This window comes from Danio aesculapii, chromosome 24 (assembly GCF_903798145.1).
Source record: "Danio aesculapii chromosome 24, fDanAes4.1, whole genome shotgun sequence".
Classification (NCBI taxonomy): Eukaryota; Metazoa; Chordata; class Actinopteri; order Cypriniformes; family Danionidae; genus Danio; species Danio aesculapii.
The window spans coordinates 4,006,519-4,027,433 of NC_079458.1; the positions used below are offsets into that span (position 1 = coordinate 4,006,519).

Genomic DNA, 20,915 nt, shown 5'->3' on the forward strand with positions numbered 1-20,915 from the left:
TCGTGTTTAGGTGATCTGGATAAGCTAAATTGTTCGTAGTGTATGTGTGTATGTCCTGGTCTAGTTAGGGGTTGAGCATTGGGCTAACGACTCACCTCATAAAAACTGGATGTTATGAATATCAATATAAATATCAACTTTTATATAAATGGTCCTGGGGGTAAGTTATTTTAAATAGTACTTATTTTCTTAGTTTTACTATTTTGCTACTAATGTTAGTAAAAAAAATCTCTAACAATTTTCTTAATTTTACTATTCAAATAAAAAAGTGATTTAGTATTGATTTTCTTAATTGCACTGTTTTACTGTTACTGTAAACTTTGCTGTACTTTGGATCAAATAAATTCAGGTTTGTTGAGCAGAAGAGACCAGTAGCGTTTATTAGAAATGTATTACTATGATTAAATGCTAAAACAGAATCATTACTGTAGTCTTTAGTGTCACATTCAGAAATGATCTAAAATTAACTACAATTATTCTTTGATTAATAGAATGATCAGAACAACATTTGTTCTAAATCGTAACATATATTGGTGTGTATGTTATGCTACTTTTGATCAAATTAATTTATTCTAGATAAAAACTCTAGATAAAAAAAAAATGTCATTGCGAGCTCTTACTTTACATGAGATCGACGGTGGCGACTGCTGTAGTTATTCCAGTTGTGTTATTTTTTGGTATTTATATTCAGAAAATTACTGAAGGCATATATCATAATATTAGAACGATATAATGTGGCAATAAGGTCATAACTGTACTGTGTATTTACACTGTGACCATATTCATCAATGTAAACACACAAAAAGCAACATTAACATTTTAGCACTCATTCCTAGCCACTAGACATTATTGACAGGGTATGTGTGTGTCATCGAGTGTCAGAATGTTGTGGGATTACTAAACAGGAGTTATTATTAAGGGGTACAGATAGCGAAATTTATCGGGTTTTATTTTAGTGTTTTTTTTTAAATCATGACAGTAAAACACGAACAAATAATACTTATTTGTGCATCTCCTGACTTTCGTGTGCAGCCATGCGGCTGTTGTAGATGGTGCATTCTGGGAAATTTTTTTACTCCTTGGTTTCAAGTGTGGTCCTGAAAAAAAACTCAGTTTGAAGGGGTATCTAGCCCTTCCCCTTAGCCCTACACCTTCAAGATAAAGAGGATTGGGACACTCCTACCCCTTCACATGACCGCGAATAACGAGGGGTAAGAGGAAGGGCTAAGGGGTAGACTTAGAGTTATTTTTCTTTTCTTTTCTTTTCTTTTCCTTTTTTTGTTGGTGGTATTTAAGTACACCTGTAGTTAAACTAAATGTAACTGAATAGTTTGAAGGGATATATTGTTTGGATTGGTGTTGGATATTATGCTACAAAAACCTGTACATTTCTACAACCAGCATAACCAGTACAGTTCTATTCTTTATAATCTTCTATTCTATCTATCTATCTATCTATCTATCTATCTATCTATCTATCTATCTATCTATCTATCTATCTATCTATCTATCTATCTATCTATCTATCTATCTATCTATCTATCTATCTATCTATCTATCTATCTATCTATCTATCTATCTATCTACAGTATCTATCTATCTACAGTATCTATCTATCTATCTATCTATCTATCGTTCTATCTGCCATTATGTCTGTCTATCTATCTGTCTATCTGTCTATCTATCTATCTATCTATCTATCTATCGTTCTATCTGCCATTATGTCTGTCTATCTATCTGTCTATCTGTCTATCTATCTATCTATCTATCTATCTATCTATCTATCTATCTATCTATCTATCTATCTATCTATCTATCTATCTATCTATCTATCTATCTATCTATCTATCTATCTGTCTGTCTGTCTGTCTGTCTGTCTGTCTGTCTGTCTGTCTGTCTGTCTGTCTGTCTATCTATCTACAGTATCTATCTATCTACAGTATCTATCTATCTATCGTTCTATCGTTCTATCTATCGTTCTATCTGCCATTATGTCTGTCTATCTATCTGTCTGTCTATCTATCTATCTATCTATCTATCTATCTATCTATCTATCTATCTATCTATCTATCTATCTATCTATCTATCTATCTATCTATCTATCTATCTATCTATCTATCTATCTATCTATCTATCTATCTATCTATCTATCTATCTATCTATCTATCTATCTATCTATCCATCCATCCATCTATCTATCTATCTATCTATCTATCTAAGTGTTGATGAATTGCACAGTAACCTTGATTCCAACTTTAGCCATCAGCTGATGAGCTCCTGCACATCGAGTCTTTTGCATGATCTTCAAAAACGCCTCTATCTTTCCTCTCTCTGACAGTGACTACATCATAAAGGAGAAAACTGTACTTCTGCAGAAGAAAGACAATGAAGGCTTCGGTTTTGTACTCAGAGGGGCCAAAGGTGAGTGATGGACATCAGCGAGCTCTCCTCCGCTTTGATAACAGATCACAGCATGGCATGGATAAGTGATTGTGCTGTATGATCTCCAGCCCAGACTCCTGTGGAGGAGTTCAGCCCGACTCCAGCCTTTCCTGCTCTGCAGTACCTGGAGTCTGTGGACGAGGGAGGTGTCGCCTGGAGGTCCGGCCTGCGGATGGGGGACTTCTTGATTGAGGTCAGCAGAGATGCAGACATCATTGAAATACTTTAAGCATCACGTGTCAATATTGGTCAAGTTTACCAATGCACATAATAACAAACAATGCTCAGCATACAGTATGGAATAAGTATTGAACATGTCCGCATTTTTCTCAGAAAGCATATTTCTAAAGGTGCTGTTGTCTTTTTGATGAATGCTTTCCAGATGTTGGTAACAACTAAAAAAATCCATATATGCAAAGAAAACAAAACGAATTCGTTTACAAATTAAGTTATGTTTAATAAATTGAAATGACGCAGGGAAAAAGTATTGAACACATGAAGAAAGGAAGGTGTAGAAAAGCAGTGAAAGCCCAGACAGCAGCTGAAATCTCTCAGTAGTTCTTCAGCAACCCTCTGCCCTTCCTCAGTGTAAATGAATATCAGCTGCTTCAGTCCAGGATCTACATTAGCAGGAGGATGAAGATGAAACCAGAGTGGACATTTCAGCAAAACAATGATCCAAAACACAGCCAAGGAAACACTCCAATGCTTTCAGAGAAAGAAAATCAAGCTGTAGGATGGCCCTGCCAATCACCTGACTTAAATCCAATAGAAAATACATAATAAAGCTCAGATTTCATAGACGAGACCCACAGAACCATCAAGATTTTGACATTTTGTTGAAGTCTGAACTCAATGCATGTGACTTCATTCTCCATATGAGAGGCGTCTTTATGCTGCAGCTCCAAAAAAGCCTTTTATATAATGTATTAAACACATTTCAGTAGTTCAGTTCTTTCTCCTTGTGTCAGTCTATTGTTATTACACACAACTCATTTTCCTGATTTTTTTGTTTTGTTTTATTTTTATGTTTGTATTGTTTGGGGTTTTACCAAAATCTGGTTCAATTCCAGGTCAACAGAAATATTATTCCCAGGAAAAACATGGCGTGTTCAATACTTATTTTCTCTGCTGTATGTGAGTAGACCCCTCACAGAGGTTTCATTTAATTTGATATTTTCTATAGGATGCTACTATAATATATTTGTTTAAATACATTAGATTAGTCAGTAGCAAAGAAAATCCTGGAACTAATCTAACAAAAAAAAAAGTCCAAAAATGAGTACACCCAAATGAAAATGTTAGGGGAAAATATTAAATACATTTTTAAATCAAGAGAAACAAAATCAATAATTTAGTTTGAATTTTATTTTATTTTTGCAATAATTATTGATTTAAATGAAATTGTGTTATCTATCTAGCCCTAAAGATGTCAGGTGATCAAACTCTTTTTTTTTAATAGATGTAACGCTTTGGTGCATTTGTCTCAACACTATTTACATTTGCACAACAGTTAATGCATTTCTCAAAACAATTAGCACAAACAGCAAAACCCAGTTAATAACCTGCAAAAGTGTGTCACTTGCTCAAAATGGAGAGCTCATTCCTCAAAAGCAAGTATTGATGTCAATGAAAGTGTCAGTGTGATCAAGATGAAAAGTCCTGACAGCATTGTTCATGATCAAGATAGTCAAATGGCTGTCATGTTGTCATTATGACAGTTTAATCTGTACATTTTTTTTCAATGCAAAAAAATCTGATTTTGGTGACACTTCCTGAAAATACTCAAGACAGAAATACATACACTGAAAAAAGTGTTGCATGCAAAACTGTTGCAAACAATTTATTTGTGTTGAATTTAAACAAACAAATTAAATTTAACAATGTTCAACTTAATTTGTTTGTTTAAATTCAGCCCAAATAAATTGTTTACAACCACTTAACGTAAAAAAATGAGTAAATCCAAGGAATCATCTTTGAATAATTTTTTTCAGTGTACTATTAGCACAGCCATTAAACGACTACAGTAAAGTTAGACATCACTGCATTTAGTGAAGTATCTAAGTACAAGACATTGAATATGTGTGTTACACATGTTTACTGAATTTTCTTTTTACAATTCTAATTTATTCACAGCATTGTGCAAAAGAATAAACACACCCTTATTGACAACAAACATGAACTCCCTTTAGGTAGAGCAGTGCACAACTGTAAACAATACTGCAGTACATACTGGAACTGAACCTACAACATACATATTTCTGTAAATCATTCATGAAATTGTTCAATTTAGAAGACATTTTCAGGAAAAAAAAGATTTAAAGATTTTTATAAAATTTGTTCGACAGATTTTGACTAGTTCAACATTTTTGTATGTAATGACTCGAGTAATGTAATGAGGACTATCAGTTTTATATGGAATGACTATTCAGCATTCACAAGTTTAGTTCATTTTGACTGACATGACATAAGCAAATGATAATGTTATAAAACAGCAGAGAGTTGTATGAAAGCAGTTGATGCATGTCCAAAAGCATCTGTTGAAAGGAATGAGAAACCACTATTATGATGTGCACAAATGAAGAATTGTTGTGAGAAATGCATTAAAGCGACTGAGAGAAACTGTAAAATATATATATATGGATAAAAATAAAGATTTTTAAAAGGTGTTGTACTCGTTTATGCTGAGCACTATGCTAGCCACTTTCTATAACTGGAGTAAATGTTTGGAAAATTTCTGAAATTACTTTAACCAGCGAAATAAAAAATGCACTGTTCTGCTAATTTTCCAGAAAAGTACTATTCACACATACACTCCAAAATACTGATAAATTTTGACATCATTCACCATCATTCACCCTAAACAGCTTTGCTTGAGTTTGTAAAGGGCGTCCATTAAACTGTTGAAAGTTTCATTTTGATTTCAAACGTTTGCATTGGATGGAGAAACAACTGGAGAGCTATTGGCAGAGCTCACAGTTTACATCATCGAAAGCAATAATGGCGCCCATGGTCGAAAATAAATCTGAATTTCTTTGAATAATGTAAATATGTTGTGCTTTTTTTCGTATATTTCACAAAAATGGCATCATTTACATTATATTAAGGCATACCAGTCTTGATACCAAGAGTTTCCTTTCATTATTAATTAAACCATATAATAGAATCAATCTGTCACGAAAACAAGTTAAGAAAACTACTGTGTAAATTATTATTTTTATTACTATTATTATTGATTCATTCATTTTCCTTTGGCTTAGTCCCTTTGTTCATCAGGCGTCACCACAGCAGAATGAACAGCCAACTTATCCAGCACGTTTTACACAGTAGATACCCTTCCAGCTGCAAGCCAGTACTGGGAAACACCCAAACACTCTCATTCACACTCATACACTACAACCAATTTAGTTTTTTCAATTCCCATATAGCGCATGTCTTTGGGGGAAAACGGAGCTCCCAGAGGACACCAACATGTGGAGAACATGCAAACTCCACACAGAAACGCCAACTGCCCCAGCCGAGGCACAAATCAGCAACCTTGCTGTGAGGCGGCAGTGCTAACCACTGAGCCACCGTGTCGCCACTATTATTATCAGTAGAAGTAATAGTAATATAATAATAATATTAGTATTATATTTCAACTATTTGGAGTAGAATTGTAATTTCGTCATGTAAAGACTGCCTTATGTGCAATGTTTATGTGTTGATTAATATATCTAAATAACCAGCAGTCGTATGTGATAGTTTGGGCTCTACTGTTAACCATAACCTTCAATGCTAATGCAATGCGTATAGGTAAATATTGAGTACACCATATCAGATGATCATTTTTGTGTACTGTTACACCACTTAATAAAAACAGATAGAAAGCCAAAAGTAGTTTAGCGGTACAGTCTCCTGTCTTTGAGGTGTTAAGCCCAACACTAAACAAATCCTCACACCTACAGCGAGGTGATAAACCTCACCGTGATACTTGTGTTACCTACTTTAATTTGATTCTGGAGGAGGAGATGACATGCATCTTGTTCGGTGTATCTGCCATCTTGATTCTTTTCTACTGCAAAATATATATTTCATTGACACGTTGCCCTTTTAGCAAACACCTTCACCTCACGGTTCCCAGCTGGTTAATTTGGACAGCGTGAATCATGTTGAATCATTTTGAATCCAGTCTGATGGTAATGCTTAAAACACCCACTTGGCCTTCTCTTTCTCTTGCTCTGTCGCTCTAAACTGCAAATCAAATGTCCTTTCTTATGTAATTGTTAAATGCAATTGTCTGTTAAAACTGTGTTTGTAAAGATGTAAGTGACTTGGGTATAAAGCCAGTAATAAAGTGTGTAAAACCTTATTGTAAAATGTGTGTAAAATTAAAAATATTAGATTTTTTAAATGTTTTTTTCTGCTCACAAAAGTCTGCATTTCGTCACCTTGGAATTATAAGGTCCTCTCTGCGTTCTGAATGATTTTGAGATATTGAGCTTCAAAGTTTTTGTATTCCATATAATAAACTATATGTGTGTAACAGTTCTCTTTCGTACATTAATATGACAGAGATCCTTAGTGTACTCTACATGTAAATTAATAAAGTTCTCTTACATTTGCAAATTGGAGTAAAAAAAACATGGTAAATGCAGATAGGCAAGGCAAGTTTATTTATATAGCACAGTTCTTCACAGTTATAGCACAATTCAAAGTGCTTTACATCAACAGGAATAAAAAAAACAGGTATAAGAGAAATAAAAACAAATAATAAAAATGGTTAAAAAAATAAAATAAATAAGCATAAAAACAGATAAAATGTGTTATAAAAGAATGAAAAATAAGAGAAAAACATGATCTGTCGGACATAGCACATTGTTCATTCAGTAAAGGCACAGCTAAACAGATGTGTTTTCAGTCTTGATTTGAATGTGCCTAATGTTGGAGCACATCTGATCATTTCTGGAAGCTGATTCCAGCAGCAGGGGGCGCTGTTAGTAGCTGAAAGCCGATTCACCCTGCTTTGACTGAACTCTTGGAATTTCTAGTTTATTTGATCCTAAAGATCTGAGTGATCTGTTAGGTTTGTATTCAGTGAGCATATCTGTAATGTATTGAGGTTCTATGCCATTTAGTGATTTATAGACTAAATGTAACAATACTTTAAAATCCATTCTGAATGTAACTGGGAGCCAGTGTAAAGACTTGAGGACAGGTGTGATGTGCTAGATAGAACCTTCTCATTCTGAAGTCATTTTCTGCTTGGAATTATAAGGTTCTGTCTGGAAGATCATTCATTGAAGCATTACTTTTCAAGAAATACAATCAAAAATATAAATTGGTGTTGTAACAAATGTTGATGCTTGAGAAAGTTAAAGTTTTGCTTTCTATAACATTTATTTCATGTTTTAGGATGAATATTTTTATCTTGTTTAAATTAAGCATACAGAGCTGTGCTAAATATATCGTCCAGTGCAATGTTAATTTTATCTAATTAATATGTTTTTATTGATATTATTAAAAGTTGATGCTTTATATGAATTATTGAATTACATTTATTGAATTATATGCCCCATGAATTAAATTAAGTATTTGCCCTTCAAGGCTTAATATTAAATTTAAAGACTTTAAAAGAAAACAGACGATAAGCAAATGACTTTAATAAACACTGAAAAACGTTTCACTTATCATATATACACAAATAAAAATATTTCACATTTAATATAGAATTTTTTTAAATATTCGTTTCTTTTTCAACAATGTCAAATTTAAGATTTCATCTCAGTGTCAAAAAATGCTTCTAAATCATCACATTGACACACATCTCAATTCTGTGTGCATTATTTAGTCGACTCTGATTTTGTGTGATTTTTGTCTTTCTGGTGTTTCCCGCTGTTAATGGAGAAGTCAGGCGAAATGGCAAAGAAAGCTTAATGTGACTATTTTCAATTTCACAAGGTTACTTTTACAGCATCGATGTTGAATATAATTACAATACATTCAGTTAAATAGACTTAAATGAAATTTAATGCAGTGCTTCTTGTCCGATCTGAGACCCACTTCATATTGTATATCTAACAGGCATTGTAGATTGCTGATTTATAAAGAAATCAGATCTTAAACGTGACAGTTTTGTAATGGAAAGTCAGTTCACCAGAAGCCCTTGGGCTGCCTGGCCTAAAATTAAAAGTCCGTTAGCATATAACCCATTTTCACTGCTGAAAGTCCAAACACTGAAGAGCAAATCCATCGATGCGCAGCTCCACAAGTCCCAAAACCAAGCAAACTAGTGGCGACATTGACGAGGAACAAACTTAACCAATTGACGAAAGTGAAGGGAAAAAAACTGTAAAATTTTATTTTTTTAAAGAAATATATCATTTTTTGAAAGCGCAAATCTGCATTTTAGAATGATTTCTGAAGGATCATGTGACTGGAATAATAATGCAATACATTTGCAAAAATAAATTACATTTTAAAATGTATTAAAATAGAAGCTTTCAATTTAATACATTCTAAAATGTAATTTATTTTTGCTAATTTATTGCATTATTATTAGTACAATATTTTCACATTTTTACTGCTTTCAGTACTTTTGAAGTGCATTTTCATATTTCATTTGATTTATTCAACTTTTCTTAATGACATGCCCAGATGAATTGTTCACCACAAAACTAGAAATATGAGCTAACAAAATCAATAAGGTTAGCTTTAAAAGTAAGAATAATGGTACTTTTGCTGTAGTGTGATTTCATCAGCGCTTTTTCCAGCACTGCTTTAGACTCAACAGAATAGCGCGTTCATGACGGCTGTATTTTGGCAGGTGAATGGGATCAATGTAGTCAAGGTGGGCCACAGGCAGGTGGTGAACATGATTCGCCAGGGAGGGAACAGTCTGATGGTGAAGGTCGTCATGGTAGCAAGAAATCCAGAGATGGAGGAAATGCCTAAGAAGAAAGGTCAGAGACTGTTTTTTACTGTGAATTGGTCTGTGGGAGTCTGAATGAATGGCACTGCAGCCTGTTTTTTGATTTGATTTACCAAAGCTTTCTCTTTCTTTAGTTCCCCAGCAAAGTAAGCGGCTGACCCCTCCGGCTATAGCGATACGCTCCAAATCCATGACTTCAGAACTGGAGGAGATGGGTACACGCTTACGAACACACAAACACACCTCACACACACCTACAGTTGAAGTCAGAATTATTAGACCTCCTGAATTATTAGACGCCCTGTTTATTTTCTGTTTAACGGAGAGAAGATTTTTTTCAACACATTTCTAAACATAATAGTTTTAATAGCTCATTTCTAATAACTGATTTATTTTGTCTTTGTCATGATGACAGAAAATAATATTTACTAGGTATTTTTCAAGACACTTCTATACAGCTTAAAGTGACATTGAAAGGCTTAACTAGGTTAATTAGGCGAGTTAGGGTAATCAGGCAAGTCAATAGTCCCTTTCAAACAGAGATACCAGTAAATATCCAGAAAATTACCTTAACGACTTTACCGGTAATTTCAAAAAAGGGCTGTTCACACAGGCACGGACGTTCCGGAATTGTTCCAGAAAGACCATTCACACATCCATTCCAAAACACCACTAAATTCTGACATCATAAACCAGAAATGACCTCTAAACAGCTGCGCTTGTATGTGTAAACATAGAAGGGGTCAGAGACATCCAAAGGCAGAAGCGCGAACCACAGCTTAATGTTTGCGCATTTGACTACATTACAAACTCTGTGGATGGATAAGTATCCGCTTGTTAAGTTGTGACGTATTGAATAATGTTTCCGGGTCCAAGCGGCTGCTCATTTGAATTGAGAAAATATTCGTTTATGGCCAATTTTTAGTCATATCACACTTTAAAGTGAATTTTATATATAATCATAGAGTACACATCAGTCTCTGGACTTGCTGCATCACAAATATCAAAATTTTAACAATTTATAAAAAATGTATCACTTTCTGGCCAACGGATATTAGGCATGGATATATATATATATATTGCGATCAGGATTTTCGAAAGTAGTACAGCTTTTTGTAAACGTTTATTATTACCATTTGATGAGTCTCCTCATACAGTTTGATATGGTGATTGGACCCGGAAGCCACTTCGAGTGACGTCACACTTAACAAGCGGATAGTGAACAGCTTTGATGAAAACATATGGAGGAACTCTTTCGCATGTCGAGATGTACATAATATGTGTGTGCTGGCGCTCACCGGCTGCTTCACGTGCACATGCATCAAGCAACTAAAGCAGATCTTGAAGGTAAACAAACAGCGGTTAATCATAAGCATTTTGTCGATAATTATTTACACAGTTGGAATTAAGAAGGAACATAGAAACGTTATCTGACTAACATCTAGCAGCTAAATGTGTCTGGAAAAATATTCAAAGGCTTTTATTTTCATAAACAGCGCGGATTTGAATGCATTTGAATGTTCTGATTGGCTGGAGTGGATGTCTCACGTCAGTGCGTCCTAATCATGAACATGCTTTTTCCGGCTATCATCCTCCTGCGTTTACACAGCGCAGCATTCCGGCAAATTACTGGTAATATTTCGGAAAATTGTCGGAACGGTCTGAATGTGTGAAAAGGGCTATTTTATAACAGTAGTTTGTTCTGTATTCAATCAAAGAGCATAGAATCACCAAGAGACGACACTCTGTTGCTAGTGTCATGTGGCGGCCATTTTGGGATAAAATTCCAATAGAACCACAGCATATTATACGTCTGTAAAATAAATTATTAAAAGTGCTGATGATTGTGATAGTAAGTGTTGTATTGTCATCTTTCAGGTTGTATCTCAGCTTTAATGCGCTTTTTAAATAAATAAATAAAAAACAAAAGCAGCTGCTTGCCATCGTGACAGCTATGAGATCCAATGGACGGCCGATCGCTTTCACTCCAAAATGGCGAAATCACGGGGCTGTTGCTGGGCGCTGCTGTTGCATTGGAACGTTCTATTGAGTGTCGCCTCTTGGTCATCCTAAGCTCTTTGATTCAATCCAAAACAAATATTGCTTAAGGTTGCTAATAATATTGAGCTTAAAATGGTTTAAATAAAAAGAAATACTGCTTTTATTCTAACTGAAGTAAAACAAAAAAAACTTTCTCCAGAAGAAAAAATATTATCGGAAACACTATGAATATTTCCTTTCTCTGTTAAACATCATTTGGGAAATATAAAAAAATCACAGGAGGGTGAATCATTTTGACTTCAACTGTACATGTGTTATGAACATGTTAGTGTGTCTCTTTACTGTTATCACAAAACACAATGACAAATGAGGTCTTATTTTTGATTGATAATTTGCTTGTTTGTCTTTCTTTTTCTCTGTTTTGCATACAGTTGAGAAAGGTATGTGCAGTCTCTTGTCATTATTAAACAATAGATTATATTAAAATAAAACTAGTGAGGAAATTTCACACTAGAATTAAAGTACATCAACAACAATTAGGGATGCTCCGATCAGGATTTTTGCAGCCGATAATGAGTACCGATTTCTTGTCATGGTGATTGGCCGATATATAGTGTACCGATTCTGATTCTTTATAATACATAAAAACATAGTTTCCCTTCAAGTATGAACGTTAAGAGAAGATCTCACCTTACCTAAGCGAATAAGTGAAGAATGTTGCACATAATCCCTTAAACACGTCTCTTATAACCATTTAGTGTGGACATGTCATGGTCAGAAGCAGCTTCACAGAAAATATTAGATAAAACAGATTAAAACATTGGTAAGAATAATTAGTAACAAAGCAATTTAGAAAAATTGGTGGAAGACGAATTCACTCGTTTTAATGAAGAAAAACTTTGGAGCGCATCTTTGATGCTTAAGACATTAAAATGCACACCTATTAATACATATACTGTGTTTGTTTATTGCAATAAGTATATTACAAAAAGTTATATTATTAAACATTCAAGTTTAAAAAAATAATTTTTTTAAGTTTTTTTATACCATTTTAATTTTCAGCCATGATTTAGTCAACTTGCAATACTGTAAAAAACACAGAACGCATCTTCCTCCACGGGTAAAGCCATAAACAAACACCTGCGATTAGTTCATGAGATCAGCCAGGTTGGCGAGTAGCGAACGAGCCATAAAATATGATTATCGGCCGATAACGATCTTCGGAGCATCCCTACAAACAATTCATGGAAATTATTTATTCATTCTCTCTCTCTGTCTATTTATATACCGTATATAGTAATTTGTTTCTATTTATGTGTGTGTGTGTATGTGTGTGTGTGTGTGTGTGCGTGCGTGCGTGCGTGCGTGCGTGTGTGAGTGTGTGTGTGCGCGTGCGTGCGTGCATGTATACAGTGCCCAGCAAAAATGAGTACATCTCTCTCTCTTTTAAATGAATAATTTCCATAGCATGCCATACAATTAGGTATTTGTGTTTAATATTCATTAGATTAGTCAGTACCAAAGCCAAAACTGGAACTAATTTAACACATTAACTTAATTTCACACTGCAAAAATTAGCACACTGATGATTATGTTGGTGACATATTAAAAACTATTTTAATAAAGAAAAAAAATTAACAGAACCATAGAGAACTATTGCAACAACTAATTAGAATTGAAATGTTGATGAATTGAAATGAGCTGTCACTGGGGTGGTACCTTTTCAAAAGGTACACATTTGTACCTAAAAGGTCTATATATTAATACGTCAAGTGTACATATTAAGAAGTAAAAAGTACAAAAGTGTTCTTCTTAAAATCTTTAGGTACTAATATATACTTTTGAGGTATTAATATGGACCCTTTAAGTACAAATGTGTACCTTTTGAAAAGGTACCACCCCAGTGACAGCTCACGTACCTTTATTTCTGAGAGTGTTTGTGCTCCCAATCAAAAAGATTTAGGAGCACAGTCAAAAATTTAGGAGCGCAAAAAAAAAAAAATTCTCCTTAAATGCCACAATATTGTTGTGCTACATAACATACAAAAGTAAGCAGAGTATTTCTTAATATAAAAAAAAGAAAAAACACAGCTTTAAATAAACATTTCATATATTCAGTTTCAGAAAAACAGTTATAAACAGACTGTCCTAAAAATCACGCACTCATTTTACATTCACAAATACACAATGTACAGATGTCATATCGCAGTGCTGACCGTTCATAAATAAAACTTCTGTCATCATTGAACCACCCTAATGTCTGGGGTATCATTTCTGCGCATCTGAAATCGTTTTCATAGCAAGGATTGATCTCTGTTTTTTTTATGAAGCAAAATAAATGAAATGGAATGAGTAGCAGCTCTACGAAGATGCACCGATAACAACTTTGTTGTCCATCCCCATTTCTTGCAGATTCTGTTCTTCATAAGAACTATAATTATAATAAATGAATAATAATTATAAATCAACATTTGTGTTCCACAAAATTTTTAACGGGCAGCACGGTGGCGCAGTGGATAATGCTGTCGCTTCACAACAAGAAGGTCGCTGGTTCAAGCCTCGGCTGGGTCAGTTGGCATTTCTGTGTGGAGTTTGCATGTACTCCCTGTGTTCGTGTGGGTTTCCTCCGGGTGCTCCGGTTTCCCCCACAGCCCAAAGACTTTGTTTTCCCCAATTTCTGTTTAACAGAGAGCAGATTTTTTCAACACATTTCTATTCATAATAGTTTTAATAACTCATTTCTAATAACTGATTTATTTTATCTTTTCCATGATGGCAGTAAACAATATTTGACTAGATATTCTTCAAGACACTTCTATACAGCTTAAAGTGAAATTTAAAGGCTTAACTAGGGCAATTAGGTTAGCTAGGCAGGTTAGGGTAATTAGGCAAGTTATTGTATAATGATGGTTTGTTCTGTAGACTATCGAAAAAATATATAGCTTAAAGAGGCTAATAATATTGACCTTAAAATGCTTTTAAAAAATAAAAACTGCTTTTATTCTAGCAGAAATAAAACAAATAAGACTTTCTCCAGAAGAAAAAATATTATCAGACATACTGTGAAAATTTCCTTGCTCTGTTAAACAACATTTGGGAAATATTAAAAAAAATAAAAAAATTAAAAGGGGGGCTAATAATTCTGACTTCAACTGTATGTTTATATAGACACACACATACAGCTTAGGAAAGTATTAAGAGACCAATTAAAAAGTCAATAAATCTTAATGTTTTTCTATGTCTTTGTAAAGTCTTTTCTCCATGTTCTTTCTTATATATCTTTTTTCTTATGTTTTCCTTCTGGCTTAAGTGTGAAATGAGAATAACTTCAATTTCATATAAATGTCATTCAGTCTTCTCATATGAAAGGTTCTAATGTCCTTTTATTAGTTAATATCGGTTGTTGTATTAATAGTAAGAACATTGTTAACCTGAGGCGGCGGTGCATTTAAAACATTAAGCAACTGTTTGCTATTTAGATATATTGGTTATAAAATTTGTTTCTTGTTAGTGGCAATGAAAACATGTTCTAATGTTTGTTGGCTGTCAGTCCTCTTCTTAGTTTGTTTCCATGACAACTCCAAATGGACTGCAAACTTGAGAAAAACACTTGCTGCTTATGTTATACAGTTACAGGGGAATCATTTAAACAGATAAAAATGATAGCCTAATATGAGTATATACTACATTGCCTTAGAAAACTGTGCACCTGTGGAACATTATAGCATATTTAATGATACTTATGCCCTGTTACAGCTGCCTCACCATGGAAGAAGAAACCTGGTAACAAGATATTTATATTTCTCATTTTTATATGTTTGTGAATATCACTTATAAATGCAAGTGATTAAATGTGTAATTAGTAGTTAAAACTGGAGTTAGTACACATGGTAGTGTTTTAGAGCACTTTAAGATATCCCAGTTTCTCTGCAAAGTACATTTATGCCTTGAAATATGTTCATTAGGATCATTATGGCCTGATGTATCGCCGAAAGCTAATTTTTTATCCTTAAATTCTTTTTCAAATATTATCCGAGTGCTGTTTAACACAGAAGATTTTTTCAACACATTTTTAAACAGCCATTTTAATGACTTATTTCTAATGACTACTTTCGTTTGTCTTTGATATGATGACAATACATTATGGCCCAATCCCAATTCTATTTTTGTATCCCTTCCCCTTGGCCCTTAAATCTGTGTGTGAAGGGGAAGGGCTTCAAAATTTACCCCTAAGAAATGGGACAGCACTACAACACCTGCACACGGTCATATGTCATCGCGAGCTCTTACTTTACATGAGATCGACGATGGCGACTGCTGTAGTTATTCCAGTTGTGTTATGTTTTGGTATTTATCTTCAGGAAATCACTGAAGGCATATATCATGTTGTCAATAAGATCGTAACTGTACTGTGCATTTACACTGTGACCATATTCATCCATGTAAACACACGAAAACAGCATTAACATTATAGCAGACACTGTAAAAAGCTCATTCCCAGCCGCTAGACTTTTCTGACAGGGTATTTGAGTGTCATCGAGTGTCAGAATGTTGTGGGATTACTATACAGGAGTTATTATTATGGATTATAGATAGATTTTAGTGTTTTTTTTTTTAAAGCATGACAATAAAACTTGAACATGATTATGAATATATTAAAACATGTGCTTGTTTGTTGTAAAAACTCGTAATAATGACGAACAATACTAATTTGTGCATCTTCTGACGCCTGACTGTTGTAGATGATGTATTCTGGGAATTTTTTGTACTAGTGTGGTCCAGAAAAATCTCAGTTTTGAGGGCTATATAGTTCTTATAGTATATAGTCCTTTTAGCCCTTCCCCGAGCCCCACGCCTTCAAGCTAAAGTAGGGGGAAGGGCTAAGAGGTAGAATTGGGATTGGGCATATATTTTACTAGCTATTTTGCAAAATACTAGTATTCAGCTTAAAGTTGTTTCCATTATACTTCCATTGACATTTTTTGATTGCAAAGCCATAATAATAATAATTCCTTACATGTATATAGCGCTTTTCTAGACATTCAAAATGCTTTGCACATTGGAGGGAATCTCCTCATCCACCACCAGTGTGCAGCATCCACCTGGATTACGAGACGGCAGCCATATTGCGCCAGACTGCACACCACATGCCATCTGATTGGTGGAGAGGATACAGAGTGATGAAGACATTTATGATATGGGGATGGTTAGGAGGCCATAATGGACAGAGGCCAGTGGGCAAATTTGACCAGGATGCCTGGGTTAAAACCCTACACCATATAATTTGGCACTCTTCATTATTGGTGTTTTTTCCGAATGTGAAGAAGTATTTTTTTTACTGTTGGTCATCAGTTTTCTGCATTAACCCTTTAGATAGGCCTGTGCAAAAAGATTATAACTTTTATATCTATAGAGTAAAACAGCTAATTATAGTGCATATGCATATATATATATATATATATATATATATATATATATATATATATATATATATGTTCTCAGAGCTTAGCTGCTTTTTTTTATTTTCTCAGACATATCAAGGTACAGTAAGTGTGCAAAGGTCTCTCTCACACACACACACACACACACACACACACTATAATCCATGTAATTTATAACTAAGAATCAAAGCTTTTTTGCATTGCAACTGATAACCATACAAATTTAAAACTATATCTCTTCCCAACAGAGAAAACTGGCAACAATCAAGAATGCAGGATTATATGCTGTCATGGCTTTGCAATCAATAAAGGTCATTTTAATGGAAGTCAATGGGGCAAAAACAGCCCCCAACATAACGAAAGGGTAGTCAGTTTGCACAGAGTGTATTGTTGAGCTTTATATTGAAAGCATTTTCACATATATGTCAACATGAGATTTGTCACCAAAAATCAGTCCATTTGCTGAAACACAGAGAAAGTTGTGGCCAAATTAAGACTCAAAATCAGTCCAGAGTGGATGAAAACATCCCCAATAGTACACAAGGGTTAGAAATGATTTTTCAAAGTGCTTTTATTCTAGTCTAACAAAATGAAATAAAACCTTCTCCAGAAGAAATGTAATAGAAAATACTGTGAAATATTTCCTTTCTCTGTTTATAAGCACTTTATTTGAAAAATAAGGAACATTATTTTGGGTGCAGTGGCTCAGTGGTTAGCACTGTGGCCTCACAGCAAGAAGGTTGCTGGTTTAAGTCCCAGCTGGGCCAGTTGGCATTTTTATGTGGAGTTTGCATGTTCTCTCTGTGTTGGTGTGGGTTTCCTCCCCACAGTCCAAACAATATAGGTGAATTGAATAAGCTAAATTGGCCATAGTGTGTGAGTGTGTGTGTGAATGTGAGAGTGCATGGGTGCTTCACAGTACTGGGTTGCGGCTGAAAGGTCATCCGCTGCATAAAAAATATGCTGGAATAGTTGGCGGTTCATTCCACTTGGGTGAGCCCTGTTAAATAAGGGACTAAGCTGAAGGAAAATGAATGAATGAATAAATGGAGGGCTAATGTTTGTATAAAAAAAGACATAATTTTCTGTGATTTTTCTCTATGCTCAGATCACACTGAGAGCTCTCAAGCTCCGGAAAAGAAGAAGAGCGTCTATCAAATGGCCCTTAGTAAGAAACCTCACTTTTTTCATTCATGATAATAATGGATAATATCATCACTCTCTATGCAGTTTTCTCTCATTTGAATGTGTATTAAATAAACGGCAACATGACAATCTGAGTGAATGAATAAATAAAGTTTATCACATAATAAGAATAATGTTCTTTTTTGCTCATTTTCTTCTCCAGATAAGCTAGACGAGATTCTAGCCGCTGCTCAGCAGACAATTAGCACATCAGACTCTCAGGGTCATAGAGGTCATGGGGGCAAGAAGGAACGAAACAAGGGCTTTAACGCTAATGAGGTAACATCTCCATTTCAGTATCTCTGTTCTGATTAACACCACAATTCAACAGTGGGGAAGAAGCTACACTGTAAAAAATACTTTCTTATTTAGAGTTTTGGTCTTGTTTCTAGTCCAATATCTAAACATTCTTAAATCAAGAAGCATTTACTAGAAGAGCATGGTTTTGTTTTCAGAAATGATAAGTCAAAATTAAATTAGCTTTTAATTAAAACAAGCATAATAACCTGCCAATGGGGTAAGAAAAATAATCTTGTTTTTTCGTTTTGACATGAGATTATTTGATTTACTCCATTGGCAGATTATTTAGCTTGTTTTAATTAAAAGCTCATTTAATTTTGACTTATCATTTCTGAAAGCAGACATCATTTTTTGCTAGTCTAAAAAATGCTTCTTGATTTAAGAATTCTTTGATATTTGGACTGGAGACTAGACAAAAAAATCTAAGTAAGAAAAGCATTATTTGCAGTGTTCGTATGTGACTGTCAAGTTTCAAATTACAGTAACTTTTGAAAAAGTGTTTGGCTGCATGACTAGCTGTTAGCAAAAAAAGAAGCTGCAGATTAGAGGTCTGCGCAGGACTTTTTTTTTTGTCCAGCTCCCGCTCCCGCTTTATTCAGCACCCGACCGCTCCCGCCGTATATTCAGCCTTTGTTCATCCGCTATCATCTTAGAATAATTTTCTACCTGACCCAACTGTTCCCGCTAAAGTTAGATCTGGTTTTCAAAATCTCATGTCTAAATTGGGTATTCCCAAAAGAGAGAGATAACAGATAAAACTGTAGGTTGTGCAAGAATTGTAGGCTAAATATCAGTTTTGCTTGCCCCTTTGTTGATGAGACGTGAGTGTCGCCTTAAACATGAGGTTCCAGTCTTGTGAATGCTGCAGGGTAAAACTTTTAGGTATTATCACATCACACAAAGGGTTTTTTCATTTGTGTCTATGTCGCATAAAAAAAGACTCTTATATATCAGACTTGCCTGATGTGTGTTTCCTAACAGTAAACTGACCATTTTCTAATGCAAACTGAAGGACAGCGCATCTTCATTTTGCTCTCCCATGTTGATAAAGCTCACTCTGAGAACCGTTGTGCAGATGATGCACTCACGGACTGTGCGAATAAAATGCATGTGCAGAAAGCACTGGTCCATGCGTTCATCATGTGTAACAGTCGTGAGCACTGGCTGTACCGGTAATCGATAATAACGAGGATAAATCACAGATCCTGTATGTTGTTCTGAAATAACATTGGAATTCTGGAGTGCTATATTGTTAGATCGCCTGCTTTAGTTCAAATTACACCAGTTACCGACCGCTACCGCGTTTTAATCAGAAATGTATTCCCACACCAGGTGGTACTGTAAATTATTGCAGGTCTAAACGGATCAAAAACAGTTCCATCAGCGTACTGAGAGCTCACAGCTCTTTCCAGGTCGGCAGCTTGAAAAATTTCCCCCATATTTGTAACTCCGACAGTACCAGTGGTACAGCATGGAATGCCGACCTCAACTGAAAATAATATGTTTAATCTCATATGAAATCAGATGAAAACCTAAAGCAGAAAAAACATGTCATACTTAGAGGTTTAGTCTTATTTATAGTTGAAATCTACATCTAAATATATATCTTTCTTAAATCAAGAAGTGTCTTCTAATAAGTACAAATCATTGTCTTGTGTTGTTTTTCTCTTATGAGATGCAAAAAAAATCCACCAGTGAGGTAAGCAAAATAATCAGATTATTTTGTTTACCACACTATAGCAGATTATTTTGTTTGTTTTAAAGAAAACACTTAATTTGACATTTCTTCCCTGAAAACAAGACTATTTGATTTTGAACAATGACCATTTTAGATATTTGCACTAGTAACAGACAAATCTTCCAAGTAAGGAAATGATTTTTGCAGTGTATTAAAGATAAATAGCCATAAAATAAATGTAAAATTGTACTTAAATTAGTGAATTATCTGACTTTGCAACATTTCAGTTGATAGGGATTTTTGTGTTATTAATGCATCCGTTCACTTAGCTAAGAGCTTTGTGCGTAGTAGCTTTAGAAATGATGTCAAAAAACACTGCTACTTGTTGGAAAAGGTAGCTTTAAAGCTTGATTTAAAAATAATAAAGAATTGTGTGATATATTGCTAGGAATGAGCATTTGCATTTTTAAAACTGATCTTTGGTATTGCAGTTGTCAGTAAGTTGGTAATGAGTCTAAAAGTACGACAACTTCTCTGCTGATAAAGTAAAATTTCAAGAAGTTGTTGTGAACAGTAGACATGATGGTGTATGGTGATTTAAATAGAGCCATATTTCACTAGTCAGCAAGGAAATGTGTAAATATTCAATCCCATCAATCCTCTGTTACAGCAAACTTTTGAACAATCAGGTGTTGGCATGATGTCATCAGGGTCTGGGTATGGTTATAACCAAGCCCAGTTTTCATCAGGCCATTCAACTCAACGTGCAATGATGATGCGTCAGAAATCCATGGGTGAGAATAACTGCAGTCTTTGCACTGCTAATTGTATGTAACTCTCTATGTGTTATGTAAGGTTATTTTAGTTGTGCATTTTTACATTTTATTTCAATACCATTTTAAAAAATGTAGTAATCATTTTGTGATGTTTCTATTTAGATTTTATTTTGTGATAATTA

At 34.5% G+C, this 20,915-nt stretch overlaps 1 protein-coding gene across 1 annotated transcript in view; it reads left to right on the forward strand.

Moving 5' to 3' along the window:
* The window catches only part of LOC130218395 (SH3 and multiple ankyrin repeat domains protein 1), a 117,926-nt gene that overhangs the window by 88,170 nt on the left and 8,841 nt on the right, over positions 1-20,915 (forward strand). Inside the window, exons 16-23 of the mRNA XM_056450579.1 lie at positions 2,339-2,421; positions 2,511-2,635; positions 9,248-9,383; positions 9,487-9,567; positions 15,110-15,136; positions 17,903-17,962; positions 18,143-18,258; positions 20,628-20,751. Coding sequence (XP_056306554.1) covers positions 2,339-2,421; positions 2,511-2,635; positions 9,248-9,383; positions 9,487-9,567; positions 15,110-15,136; positions 17,903-17,962; positions 18,143-18,258; positions 20,628-20,751 — 752 coding nt within the window. The remainder of the gene's footprint in view (positions 1-2,338; positions 2,422-2,510; positions 2,636-9,247; positions 9,384-9,486; positions 9,568-15,109; positions 15,137-17,902; positions 17,963-18,142; positions 18,259-20,627; positions 20,752-20,915) is intronic.